Source organism: Salmo trutta, chromosome 22 (assembly GCF_901001165.1).
Source record: "Salmo trutta chromosome 22, fSalTru1.1, whole genome shotgun sequence".
Taxonomy (NCBI): Eukaryota; Metazoa; Chordata; class Actinopteri; order Salmoniformes; family Salmonidae; genus Salmo; species Salmo trutta.
The window spans coordinates 745,914-761,041 of NC_042978.1; the positions used below are offsets into that span (position 1 = coordinate 745,914).

Sequence of the window (15,128 nt, forward strand, 5' to 3'; positions counted from 1 at the left end):
CTCCAGGGCCAAGTGTGTTTTCCAGCAATCCCTCTAATGGTAATATGGCTATTATCTGAGATGGTGGCCTGTTTGCTCACTGAAGAAAAATACCAAAAGCAGGTATTTATGGTGAGATACTCAATCTGGTGCTGGTTATGTATTACTGACCAAGGCAGTTCACACTGCAAGGCTATCATGGGAAAATGTGCTTGAACTGCAGCTCTGACTTTGAGGCTGATTGTGGCAGTATTTTCTGTGTGTGTGTACATTATGTGTGTGTGGCGAAGGGCATCTAGCTAAAGGATACTGACCATACCACTCTAAAGCACCCATCCATACTAATTTGCCGCACCTACGATCTAAGAGATCACATTGTTATTGTTTTAATTTTCTAATAATGTTTATTTTGTTATTGAACCTTCATTTAACTAGGCAAGTCAGTTAAGAACAAATTCTTATTTACAATGACGGCCTACCACGGCCAAAACCTAACCCAGACGACGCTGGGAAAATTGTGACCCACCCTACGGCCAGTTGTGATGCAGTCTGGAATCGAACCAGGGTATGTAGTGAGATGCAGTGCCTATCTGTGCCTGTCTGTTATGATTGCTGCTCAGTGTTTGACTTGTCCTCCCCCCTATCCACTGTCGCTGATGGTATGTCCCTTTCTTCTTGACTAATGTAAGCTAATATTCATGGTTGACCCAGTACAGCGCCATTTAGGAGCATGCTCCTCACTAATGTAACTGAAACTCCCCTGTTGACCCTGTCTCCTTCCATAAAATAGTGTAATCTTACTAATGGAGGTTCAAAATCCCTTTCTCTAGCCCCTTTCCACCCTGTCCAATTCCAAAGGCAAAAAAATACTGCATACCTTGTTGTGGTCATTCTCAGTTGTAATGCTGTTTGGAGTGCACTCGATGGTTTAGGTCCTCACCTGGCCAAAGTAGAGAGAGTGAAATGTGCAATGAAACATTATATGTCTGGATTGAAGATTGGATCGTGTTCAGCCCAGAATAGACATAAACGTTATAATGCTCTAGAGCATTTAAATGTTTTTCTTCCACCAAATTATTTAATTAGGTAACATTTGATGCTAGATGACTCATCCTCCACACAATTTGTCACCTACACACATGGAAAGTGGATTATGTCCCAATCAGTCAAATGTAAGCACAACTGGAGAAACCTCTTTTTTCAACATTTTGCCTGACAGCATTAAGGCAGATAGAGAAAGTGTAGGAGCGTACAGTACTAACCTGCTGCAAGCCACTTTAGCTCGCTAGCTAACTACTCGCCTGAACATCCACCTGAGATACAGTAGCTAGCATAGCAACATGCTAGCTATTCACAGTTGGACAATTTGCCACAGACTATCAAACATTTCAGCTTACTCTACCGGTTGTCTGGGGATTTGGTAGTTTGTTCAGTTTTCATATGCACAGTTTGTTCAGTTTTTGGCAACATGAGAGGCTAGCTAGCGATCTTGGCTAACTGTGTGATGAAACAATTAACTTGTTTCACTTGTCTCCAGTTTTGATAACATGTTGATGTATCCTCTTTCCAAGACCAGGCATGTTGTGAAAGGTGGAGACAATATATTTTGGTCCTTCCATTATCCTGTAACTAGAACCCAGAGGTATGTCTGTGTTTACCTATTTTCACATATTGTTTTCACTGAGGATTGTGTTATTCCTGGGCAATTATTCTATAGATTCCCAGACCGCAGCACAAACCTCCCCTGTTCGGCTATTATCGTCAGAAACAAATCCATTAATTGACCCATTTGTCAGTGGGAGCTCAAGTGTGTAAACGTCATGCACAAGGTGTGTTATAGTTGGACCTTTATCAAAAGAGGCGCACTCAGGCAAATACATGAAATATCATCTCCCTCTGCATATTTCCATCTCCTTCCCAGAACTTCTCCATTTTGTGTTTGAAAATGTCTGCTGCCCCAGACAAAAACACATGCACATTAGTTTCGGACACTTCTCAAATTCTTCATAGTTTTAGAAAGTTGCTAATACCATAAAATACATAGCCTTGGGATCTATGACAAATAAAATGAAAAAAAAGTATTTCTGCAAATATCTCTGTATTCCTCTCAATTTTCACCTAAAATCACATACCCTATGCAAGGATATGCATATTCTTGATACAATTTGAAAGGAAACACTTTGAAGTTTGTGGAAATGACCCCTAAACAAGAGGATATGACATAGATAAACATGTTTAAAGAATAATTGTATACAGTCTGCTATCTGTAGTGGTGCAATATCTTTTCAAGGGAGAACTTTATAGCACTGGAGTTAGGTGATAACTCACCATACTATTTATACACTTAGGGAAATTAATGGGCTATTATCTGTATTGTATGAGACAGTAATTTACTGATTTTGCACTTGGAAATTAACTGCTCCGTTTATAACCCAGCAACAGGGAGCTACTGTAGGGACCAAGTACCAGAAAAAGGCATTCAATATTGATGTACCTCATTGGTGTGTGTGTGTGTGCTTGCTATGAGGATAACACAGTGCCACCAACGTGGCCCGCTCCCAGGGAATGTGGGCTCTCGTTCTCCGTGGCTGACGTGAGTAAGACATTTAAGAGTATTAACCCTCGCAAGGCTGCTGGCCCAAACGGCATCCCTAGCCGCATCCTCAGAGCATGCACAGACCAGCTAGCTGGAGTGTTAAAGGACTTAGGTGACCCGTTTCAGGAAACTAGGCATATGTTGCAGGTCACGATTTCACAGGTGAGCCGTTTGAACGTAAACATTTTTTTAAATCAAAATACGTTTTTTGGCAGAAATGCCTTCTCGAACATGTGAACTTTCATGTGCCTTAACAAGCTTCCTTGCCATCTGTAAATACGATTAAAATTGTTAAATTACAAGCCTAGTTGGTTTAGCCAAAGAAAAGGTCAGGAACCTTCCTGCTAGCCATGATTGGCTGAGATGAGTGGGCTGGACATGCCGAGAGATGAGTTTCAGATTGGTCTGCGGTGCAGTATCTTGTGCATATAAAATGAGCTGCTCGTTATGTGCAGATAATCCCTTCTACTGCAGATTTTTTGAAAGATATAATGTTAGCCATGGAGAACTGCAAATATGTTGCTACTGCTTTCAATAACATTGCTGCCTTGAATTTATCAGGAGCTATTGACAAAGGTCAGTGGGAAAAAGTTGTGATGGAGTACTTTCTGGACGACGATCGTTCTATGCTGACTATCTCTGACTCTGAAAATGAATCAGACGATGAGGAAATCCCTGATTTAGGTAAAAACATATTTGGTTTACTTTAGCTAGCTATGACAATTGGATTGTATTGCTAGTTAAAGCTTGCTGTTTGTTAGCCAGCTGAAGTTCGATGGCTGGCTTAATAGCTAACATTGAACTTATTTGGTTAACTTTAGCTAGCTATGACAATCGGTTTGTATTGCTAGTAACGTCACTCTATGGAGTGGGATTGTAGTTAAATTTTTAGCGAGCTAGCTAATGCTACATGTCTAAACAAAATACCCCAAGTTGAAACTTGCTGTTAGCTAGCTACTCTTAGCTGAGGTTAGATGGCTGGCTTGCTAGCTAACATTACCTTATGTGTATGAAGTGTGTGTAACATTAGTGATGTTTTCTCAGAATGCCATTTCACATTGCTAGTTATAGCCTAATGTTAGCTAGCTAACTAGCTAACATTGAACCTATTTGGTTAACTTTAGCTAGCTATGACAATTGGTTTGTATTGCTAGTTAAAGCTTGCTGTTAACTAGCCAGGTGACGTTAGGTGGCTGGCTAGCTAGCTAGCATTACGTGTATGAACTGTATGTAGTGATATCTCAGAATGCAATTTTGCATATATTGTATAATAATGCTAAAATATTTGTATCTGGAATTTCTCTTTCAGCATCAGTAGAACAGGCCTGACTCGCCTCCACCAGTCATACAAGGAGAATGGTCTAATGCCTCCCATCAAAAAGAGAGCTGGCCCAAGCAAGCACAGGTTACACCTGAAGCATGAGGACTTGCAGCAAGTGGTGAACTTCGCAGAGGATAATGCAATAGTATTAGCAGGACGCCACTTAGAACACAAACACTTTGGTGGAAAGCTGCTGCCATCCCATGTGACAAAAGCAGCAGTGTGGCGTCTCTACAAGGAATCAATGACAGCATTTAGTATGTAAAGCATAAACAACACGTTTTGATTATTTAATTGACCTCCAACATGATTGGCACGACTTTTATTGATCTCACATTATTTCTGCCTCCGACTGGTGATTTGGCCTCATCAAGCAGCGCTTCAGAAGACCAAAGTGAACCCTTTGTCTGAGATTGCTGGTGTTGTGAAAAGCTATGGCTGGCAACAACCCCTGAGGGGAGGTTGATACCCCATGGAGCGCTCAAAAGGGGAGAGTCCAGTTGCTGAACAGGGAAGGGTGTTCTGGGCATACTCCACCCAGACCAGTTGTTGGCTCCAGGTAGTGGGGTTGGTTGAGACCAGGCATCTTAAGGTGGTCTCCAGGTCCTGGTTAGCTCACTCCAACTGGCCGTTCGACTGGGGGGGAATCTGAAAGAAAAGGTTGCCCCGAAGCCCCAATTAGGGTGCAGAACGCTTTCCAAAACTGAGATGAGAATTGAGGACCCCATTCGGAAACCATATCCACCGGGAGTCCATGGATCAGGAAGATGTGTTGCACCACGAGCTGGGCCATTTCCTTGGCAGAGGGAAGTTTGGGGAGAGGGATGAAATGAGCGGCCTTAGAGAACCGATCCACTACTGTCAGAATGACAGTGTTGCCATCAGACAGAGAAAGCCCAGTGACAAAGTCCAGAGAGATATGGGACCAAGAACGATGAGGAACCGGTAGTGGATGAAGAAGGCCATAAAGAGCTTTCCGTGGAGTCTTGTTCTGGGCGCACACCGTGCATGCAACGACGAAGGCAGAGACGTCAGAAACCGTTGTGGGTCACCAGAAACATTGTCGGAGGAGTGCTAGTGTACGGCGGGAACCTGAATGACAGGTTAGCCTGGAGGATTGAGCCCATTCCAGGACCGGACTGAGTTAGGGACAAACAGCCGGTTAGCCGGGCCCCTTCAGGTTCAAGCTAGGAGTATTGTGCCTTGCGAAACAGGGTCTCAATACCACAACCCACTGGGGCTGCAAGGCATGAGGTAGGGAGAATGGTTTCGGAGACCGAGGGTGTGGCAGAGGAACTGTATAGGCGGGAGAAAGCGTCAGGCTTAACACTTTTGGACCCTGGGTGGTATGACATGGTGAAGTTGAATCTAGTAAACAAGAGAGCCCACCGAGCCTGCCTGGAGTTAATGCGCTTGGCTGTACGGATATATTCCACATTTTTATGGTCGGTCCAGACCAAGAATGGCTGTTCTGCTCCTTCCAGCCAGTGCCTCCACTCTTCCGAAGCCATCTTGACCATCAGGAGTTCTCGGTTGCCTACGTCGTAGTTCCTCTCTGCAGGATTGAGACGATGGGACAGGGAGGCACAGGGATGAAACTTTTGGTCATGGGCAGATCGCTGGGACAGGAAGGCCCCCACTCCAACGTCAGAAGCATCAACCTCTGCCACAAATTGATGAGATGGGTCCGGATGGATGAGAATGGGTGCTGTTGTGAACCGATGCTTCAGCTCAACAAAGGCTTTGTTGAAAGCTGCAGACCATTTGAAGAGTACCTTGGGAGAGGTGAGTGCCGAAACCTAGGAGTCATTGCAACTGCACCCTGAACGTAGGTTGAGGCCAATCCACCACTGCTTTCACCTTTCCAGGATCCATCTGGACATTACCCTCAGCAATGACATATCCCAGAAAGGCGATTGTAGAGTGGTGGAACTCACACTTCTCGGCTTTCACAAATAATTGGTTCTCCAGGAGGCACTGGAGGACCTGCCTGACATGAAGAAAATGTTCTTGGGCCGACCTGGAAAAAAACAGGATGTCGTCAAGGTAGACGAACACAAAACGGTTTAGCATGTCCCAGAGCACATCATTTACCAAAGCCTGGAAAACAGCAGGGGTGTTGGTGAGACAAAACGGCTTGACCTGGTACTCATAATGTCCGCTGGTCCTTCGCTTATCCGAACCAGGTGGTAGGCATTCTGAAGGTCCAGCTTGGAAAAAATGGTGGCTCCCTGGAGCTGTTCAAAAGCCGAGGAGGGGAATGGTAGGGGGTACCGATTTTTAACCACAATGTCATTCAGTCCCCGGTAGTCAATGCATGGTCGCAGGGTCTTGTCCTTCTTCTCCACAAAGAAAAACCCTGTGCCGGCAGGAGATGCAGATTGGTGGACGGCCCCAGTAGCCAGAAACTCCTCTACGTACTCCTCCATAGCCTTGGTCTCCGGCCTGGATAGAGAATATAGCCGACCCCGAGATGGTGTGGTGCCTGGGAGAAGATTAATGGCACAATCATAAGTACGGTGCTGGGGAATTTAAGTAGCACGTGCCTTACTGAAACTTTCAAGGGGGTCATGGTATTCAGTGGGAATGGCAGAAACATCCAAAGCCTTGCTAACGCCCTGAGGAGGACATCTCGGGCCGTCATTGATGATTCATGATGGAGCTCGGGTGACTTCGGATCCTCTCGGAAAAACTGCCGTAGGGAAGTTCCGGATTCCTTCGAAGGTGAGCGAGCCATGGTGGAAGAATGATTGTGCACGAGACCAGACCTCCTCTCACTCCTGCATTCCCTTAGGTATCCATCAATTCTAATGGAGAGGGCGATGAGGGAGTTGAGGTCCACCGGTAATTCCCAAGCATTTAGCTCATCTTTTACCACCTCAGATAATCTGTGAAGAAAAGTATCGGAAAGAGACACCGGATTCCAGGCACTCTCGGCTGCCAATGTGCGAAAATCAACCGCATTGTCTGCCACACTACGGGAGTTTTGACGTAATTCAAGAAGATTTCTGGCCGCCTCTCTCCCGGATACCGGAGAAATGAATACCTTCCTCAACTCTGCCATGAAATCCTCCAGATGACAAAAAATGGTGGATTGTTGCTCCCAAACTGCCGTAGCCCAGGAGAGCTCCCTTCCATAAGTATTCACACCCCTCACACCACTCAGGAACATTCAATGTCATCTGGGTAAGCAACTCCAGTGTATATATGGCCTTGTGTCTGGCTGAAAGGTGAATTTGTCTCCAAGTATCGCCCCAAAATCCCTAGACCTTGCTGATGACAGGCATACCTATAACATGATGCAGCCACCACCATGCTTGAAAATATGAAAATGGTACTCATTGATGGGTTGTGTTGGATTTGCCCCAAACATAACGCTATGTATTCAGGATATAAAGTTCATATCTTATTCCCATTTTTTGCAGTTTTGCATTTGTGCTTTATTGCAGACAGAATGCATTTTTGGGATATTTTTCATCTGTACAGGTTTTCCTTCTTTACACTCTGCCATTTAGGTTAGTATTCTGTAATAACCACAATGTTGTTGATCCATCCTCAGTTTTATCTGATCACAGCCATTATTAACAAGGGAGTCACTTCTCTTGCAAACAGAGTCAGGGTATATGCAGCAGTTTGGGCCGCCTGGCTCGTTGCGAACTGTGAAGACTATTTCTTCCTAACAAAGACAGCCGACTTCGCCAAATGGGGGATGATTTAACCTGTTTAGGATAGGGGGCAGTATTTTCACGGCCGGATAAAAAACGTACCCGATTTAATCTGGTTGTTACTCCTGCCCAGAAACTAGAATATGCATATAATTGTTTGATTTGGATAGAAAACACCCTAAAGTTTCTAAAACGGTTTGAATGTTGTCTGTGAGTATAACAGAACTCATATGGCAGGCCAAAACCTGAGAAGATTCTATACAGGAAGTGCCCTCTGACCATTTCTTGGCCTTCTATAGCCTCTTTATCGAAAACAGAGGATCTCTGCTGTAACGTGACATTTTCTAAGGCTCCCATAGGCTCTCAGAAGGCGCCAGAACGGGGAATGATGACTCTGCAGTCCCTGGGCGGAAAACAGTAGCGCATTTGAATAGTGGTCGATCTGAGAAAAATGACACGGTGCGCGCGTGCACTTGAAGACACCATTTTCTTCTTTCAGTCTTTGAATGAAAACAACGTCTCCCGGTCGGAATATTATCGCTATTTTACGAGAAAAATCGCATAAACCGTGATTTAGCATTCTGATAGTGTCTAGAACGCACGAACAAACGCCGCTGTTTGGATATAACGATGGATTATTTGGGACCAAACCTACATTTGTTATTGAAGTAGAAGTCCTGGGAGTGCATTCTGACGAAGAACAGGAAAGGTAAGACCATTTTTCTTATAGGAAATATGATTTTGATGAAGGCTAAACTTGCCGGGTGTCTAAATAGCTAGCCCGTGATGGCTGGGCTATGTACTTAGAAAATTGCAAAATGTGCTTCATCCGAAAAGCTATTTTAAAATCGGACATATCGAGTGCATAGAGGAGTAATGCATCTATAATTCTTAAAATAATTGTTATGCTTTTTGTGAACGTTTATCGTGAGTAATTTAGTAAATTGTTAGTAAATTCCCCGGAAGTTTGCGGGGGTATGCTTTTTCTGAACGTCACATGCTAATGTAAAAAGCTGGTTTTTGATATAAATATGAACTTGATTGAACAGACATGCATGTATTGTATAACATAATGTCCTAGGTGTGTCATCTGATGAAGATCATAAAAGGTTAGTGCTGCATTTAGCTGTGGTTTGGGTTTTTGTGACATTATATGCTAGCTTGAAAAATGGGTGTCTTATTATTTCTGGCTGGGCACTCTCCTGACATAATCTAATGTTTTGCTTTCGTTGTAAAGCCTTTTTGAAATCGGACAGTGTGGTTAGATTAACGAGAGTCTTGTCTTTAAATAGCTGTAAAATAGTCATATGTTTGAGAAATTGAAGTAATAGTATTTCAAACGTTTTAAAAATCGCGCCACTGGATTCAACTGGCTGTTACGTAGGTGGGACGAATTCGTCCCGCCGGTCCCATAGAGGTTAATCCAGCCACTTTGTCAGATTTCAAAAACGCTTTACAGCGAAAGCATAACATGCAATTATCTGAGGACAGCGCCCAGCACACAAAAGCATACAAACATTTTTCAACCAAGCAGAGGAGACACGAAAGTCAGAAATAGCAATAAAATGAATCACTTACCTTTGAAGATCTTCATCTGGTTGCAATCAGAAGGGTCCCAGGAACACAATAAATGGTCGTTTTGTTCGATAAAGTCCCTCTTTATATCCCAAAAACTCTCTTTTGTTGGCGCGTTTTGTTCAGTAATCCACTGGCTCAAAGGCGGTCAAAACATGCAGACGAATACATCCTAATAGTACCGGTAAAGTTCATTGAAACATGTCAAACGATGTTTATAACTAATCCTCAGTGTGTCAATTATCGAAATAATCTATAATATTTCAACCGGACAATAGCGTATTCAATAGAAAGGAAAAACAACGAAGGGTGTGCACACAGTGATGCACGCAATCCAGTTCTGCATGCTTCTCCAGTCCCTTGACCAAAAGGTATTTTCTTTGTCGTTTTTCAGAAAACAAGCCTGAAATCATGTGTAAAGACTGTTGACATCTAGTGGAAGCCATAGGCACTGCAATCTGGGCCCTAACCAATTACATTGTCAAAAGGAATTCAATGGAAAACCACTCACATCCAAAAAAAATCCACTTCCTGGATGGATTTTCCTTGGGTTTTCGCCTGCAATATCAGTTCTGTTATACTCACAGACCTAATTTTAACAGTTTTTGAAACTTTAGAGTGGTTTCCATCCAATTCTATATGCATATCCCAGCTTCTGGGCCTGAGTAACAGGCAGTTTACTTTGGGCACATCATTCATTCGAATTTCCGATACTGCCCTGTCACTAAAAAGTTAATCTGATACTGTTATAGCTCCGGCTAAACTGTTTGATGTATGTAAGCACTTCAGTGTTATATCAAGCTAATAAGTCACTTGCAAGACAAGAAAGTTGTAAGTGTGCTTAACTGTATTTTCATTTACTTTATAGTTCTCACGGAAGGTGATAATTCTGACTAAAACTACAGAATAAAGCCGCCAGCAAAAATCAAGGAACGGTTGTGCTCGTGGTTACTGGAGGGAGCTGCATAAATGTCCCTGTATTTGCTGTGTGTGTGTTGATAAAGCATACAAGACAGGTAGCTTGTTAATGCCAACTGATATATTTGTGTTCAGTTGTCTTAACAAAATGTTTGTTTGATTTTAGGATGACGTCTTCATCCCTGAAAATATTTTCATCCTGGTGGAGACTGTGCAGGAGGCAGAGGAGGTACATGCAAATCCATGTTATTTGTAACGCTATTGTTCATTTCATGTATATGCAGTGATTTTGCAATATAACTATAGCCTAATAGATGCCTTAATTGTTTTCTACAAACAGGAAAGAAAGGTTAGTACAGCATGCCAAACTGACCCCTGGGTGCCAGAGTGTTCCTGTGCTGCGGCGGAGAAGAGGTCCACCGGGACCATCACTAAAGAGCTCGGGGCCCAGCTAGATTGCGCTCATGACCATCAGTATACAACTGAGTCCTGCCCCTATACGCCACAGGTGGAGCTGACGGAGAGTAAGATCAGTGAAGACCATAACTTGCTGTATGAACCTGAGAGCTCAGAATCACAATCATCACAGTGCGAGCCAAGATATACTATCAATCACTTTGGGGGAGTGGGCTGGTGTTCCGAAAATGGAGAAGGAGCAGGCCATTCTTCAGCGAATTCAAAGATATACTCGTCCATAAAGGGAATCGAAGTGGAATAGTTTTTCCACAGATTTTTTTTACCCGTTTCAATGGATGTCCTTCCTTGTCCCGGTCCTGCTGTTTCGACTCTCTCAACCTATGAATGCTCAGCTATGAACAGCCAACTGACAATTGTTCCTGAGGTGTTGAACTGTTGCACCCTCTATAACCACTGTGGTTATTATTTTGATGTAAAAGGGCCTTTTGTAAAATACATTTGAGTGATTGATTGTTTGCTGTGCTGGATGCTGTGTATTCACTGACTGTCTGAGTGATGGGACATTTTTATAGTATCTGTAACATATTTTGGTGTGTATTTCATTTGCATCTTAAAGTGGTAAACAGCAGTAGAAACAATAACAAAGTGTCTCCCTGCTCCTCTTTCGGTAAATAGCTGAGGGATGGGGCTGGACAAATGTAACCACTCTCAAATTCATAGACAGAGCTAAAGATGCAAGGACTGACCATCCACGATATCAAAATTGTAATCCTGTTTCTATGATCTGCTTCCACTACCATGTACCCAGTTTGCATTGGATAAAGGCTTCTGCTAAAAGGCATATATTATTAAAGTCTACTTTGACTCTGCCAACTAGCTGCCCAGTGTAGTTACCATTCCTTTCCAATAGATGACAGCCAAAGCTAGTTGAAGTCACTACTCTAGCGACAGGGACCCAGGATTAGTGCGCACTGAAAGTAGTTTTATCTTCAAAGCAAATTTATCTGGTTATGCTTGAACCTGTTATTATAGTGGACAAGCTAACTAATATTATCTTTACATAAGGCACAGGCATTATGTCTATGTCTTAGGCTAGGCCAGATTTACTAAATTAACTGGTTTTATTCAAACTTTAATTCAATGCCTTTGCTTCTGGCTGTGTGCATCTTATGGAAGAAATGACAAACGCAGGGATGAGACACCGTACACCTCGTCCAACTCTCCCTTGTGCCCATAGGGTGAACTGGCGATAATCTCAGCTCTGCAAACAAAATCATAAGAAAAGTTAGTCTGATACCGAAACTAAATCACAATGTATTTATAATGAGAATGCCCCAATATTGGTTAGAATGAAACTGTACGAATCATGATGCTGTCTGGGATTCAAACTCTGGTTATGTAATCAAAAGGTAAATGTGTTACCGTCACACCAAAAAGCGCTGGTGATAAACATCGTTATAGAATACTGATTATATATATTGAGCATCTACCCATTACTGATATTAACCTTAAACAATTTATATCGAAACAAAATTTCACCAATTATTTAACTGGCATATCGGCTGCTGACTGGTCGAGTAACTGTCACGTCCTGACCGGTATAGGGGTTATTTGTTATTGTAGTTTGGTCAGGACGTGGCAGAGGGTATTTGTTTTATGTGGTTCAGGGTGGTTGTTTGTTTGGAAGGGTGTTTGATTTATTATTTCCGGGTTTTGGGCTATGTTATATGTTTTGTATTTCTATGTTCATTCTAGTATTAGTATTTCTTTGTTTAGGTCATTGGGTGTTGTACTCTCAATTGGAGGCAGGTGTTTCCTAGTTGCCTCTGATTGAGAGTCCTATATATAGGTATGTGTTTGTGTTGGTAGTTTGTGGGAGATTAAGGCTATACCTAGCACAATGCCTTACCGGCCTGTTATTCGTCATTGTGTTTTGTGTACGTGTTTATTTTGGTTTTTCCTTCTTTGCAAATTCAATAAAAGAAGATGAGTGCACATAACCCCGCTGCGTTTTGGTCCGACAATGATTTTTCTTTATCATCTGACAAAGAAGAATTTTACAGTAACCTCTTCTGCCACGAAGTCATTCATAAGCAATAATGACACGTCCAATAAATACATCGCCATCCAGACAGACTAACAGGAACCTCTGACTGGATGTAATATAGCTACCATCCGCTGGGATTGTGTGCTGTATTGCCACCATCTCTCTACAAGACACACACTCATACTCTAGCCATTACCTGACAGCATCCCCACTCACACCAGTTTGTGTTTGCCTATGATGACCCTCTAGCTGAGGTGTTTCAGGCAACATATCTGTGTTGTTACTGCTACAAGAACGATCTCTTGATCTGGGGTAACGATTGGCTCAAACATGAAAGGCTTCAGTAGGGTTATTGGCTCCCTAAGTAACATTATTTCATTCTCTGTAATAAACTCATTCTCTGATTCGGAGCTACTCGTTAAATTCTGCCATTTTTGGGAGTTCCAAATGTTCTCTCCTGCCAGTATGGCGATTTACATGCACAGGTAGCTGGCGTTCTAAATCATAGTGTTTCCATTCCCCTTTAAACTTTGTAACAGTTTTAAAGTCACCATTGGCCTCATGGTGAAATCCCTGAGCGGTGTCCTTCCTCTCTGGCAGCTGAGTTAGGAAGGACGGCTGTATCTTTGTAGTGAGTGGGTTTATTGATACATCATCCAAAGTGTCATAACTAACTTTACCATGGTCTAAGGGATATTCAATGTCTGCTTTTTACATTTGTACTCTTCTACCAATAGGTGCCCTTCTTTGCGAGGCTTTGGAAAACCTCCCTGGTTTTTGTCGTTAAGTCTGTGCTTGAAATTCACTGCTCGACTGAGGGACCTTACAGATAATTTTATGTGTGGCGTACAGAGATGAGGTAGTCGTACAAAAAATCAGGTTAAACACTATTATTGCACACAGAGTGAGTCCATGCAACTTACCCGCCTGCTCGACCCCATCCCCTCCCTTCTCCAGACCATCTCTGGAGACCTTCTCCCATTCCTCACTTCCCTCATCAATTCATCCCTGACTGCTGGCTGCATCCCCTCTGACTTCTAAATGGGCTAAGTCACTCCCCTCAGGATACCATCACTCGACTCCTCTGACGCCAGAAACTACAGACCGGTATCCCTTCTTACTTTTCACGCTGTCTCTGATCAACTCTCTTGCCATCTCTCTCAGAACAATTTTCTCAACCGAGACTTGGCGTGACACTGGACAGCACGCTGTGATTCTCTGCAAACATCAAAGCAGTGACTTGCTCTTGCAGGTTCATGCTCTACGATATCCGTAGAGTACGACCCTACCTCACACATTGGTGGCTTTGTTGATGTTTAGGGGAGAAATGTGTTTTGCAAATGTACAACAGAGTGGAACACGCTTTAATTGCCCTAGCTTGCTCTCCACGCAGCCAACTGACAGAGGGAGGTAGTCTTGGTCCTTGTTCCTTTCAAAGGGAGATCTGAGGTAGTTGGAGGGGTGAAGATTGAATAAGGATGTTATCTGTCTGCCACAGCCCACTATCCCCAACCCCTGGCCTTAAGCCAACATTTCAACATTGTACTGTATCATGATGCTTCTCATGAAGAAGAAAAACATAGAAATGTGAACATTAAACAGGATTTGCTCAGTCATTCTCACCGAGCCAAAGCACAAAGCTTTTGTATTTGGCTTAAACTGCATTGATATTAGATAACACTGTCAAGGTATTTGAATTATTTCAAATGAACATCATCATATTTTGCAGAGTTGGCACAGTTGTCGAGGGCACTGGCGTTGTAGTACAGTTAAGTTCAGTCAAACCTCCCAAATACAGAAGTCTGAAAAGCCAGGAATGAGGCAGAAGAGAATATATCACAAACAGTCAGAAGGAAATGCATCATAGCCCCATAGCTCCAAAATAATACTTCAGCTAAAGGTCTTGAGTGGATTAGAGTGATGGGATCGGTTTGCAGAAGCAATACTCAACCCTTGCCATTCATTATACTGCCCATGACTCTTAATGTGGTCATATTGTACAACTCATGCCAAACAGTACATAGCCAAAATGATTAAGCATCTCTATACCATAATCTTGATTTGGATAGGAAACATCCTAAAGTTTCTAAAACTGTTTGAATGGTGTCTGTGAGTATAACAGAACTCATATGGCAGGCCAAAACCTGAGAAGATTCCAAACAGGAAGTGCCCTCTCTGACCATTTCTTGAACTTCTTTGTCATCTCTATCCAAAACAAAGGATCTCTGCTGTAACATGACATTTTCTAAGGCTCCCAAAGGCTCTCAGAAGGCGCCAGAACGTTGAATGATGACTCTCCAGTCTCTGGCTGAAAAACAGTAGCGCATTTGGTAAGTGGTCGATCTGAGAACAATGAGACGGGTGCGCGCGTGCACGTGAAGAGTCCATTTTACTTTCTCTGTCTTTGAACGAAAACAACGACTCCCGGTCGGAATATTATCGCTTTTTTACGAGAAAAATCGCATAAAAATTTATTTTAAACAGCGTTTGACATGCTTCGAAGTACGGTTATGGAATATTTAGAATTTTTTTGTCACGAAAAGCGCCAGGCGCGTCACCCTTCTTTACCCTTCGGATACTGTCTTGAACGCACGAACAAAACGCCGCTAT

The 15,128-nt window shown here is 42.9% G+C and overlaps 1 protein-coding gene across 1 annotated transcript in view; it reads left to right on the forward strand.

The window, feature by feature from the left end:
- Window positions 1-11,907, forward strand: part of LOC115158935 (uncharacterized) — a 116,037-nt gene extending 104,130 nt beyond the window's left edge. The window contains exons 3-4 of the mRNA XM_029708378.1: window positions 10,221-10,283; window positions 10,395-11,907. Coding sequence (XP_029564238.1) covers window positions 10,221-10,283; window positions 10,395-10,772 — 441 coding nt within the window. The 3' untranslated portion in view covers window positions 10,773-11,907. The remainder of the gene's footprint in view (window positions 1-10,220; window positions 10,284-10,394) is intronic.
- Window positions 11,908-15,128: the final 3,221 nt, after the last annotated feature.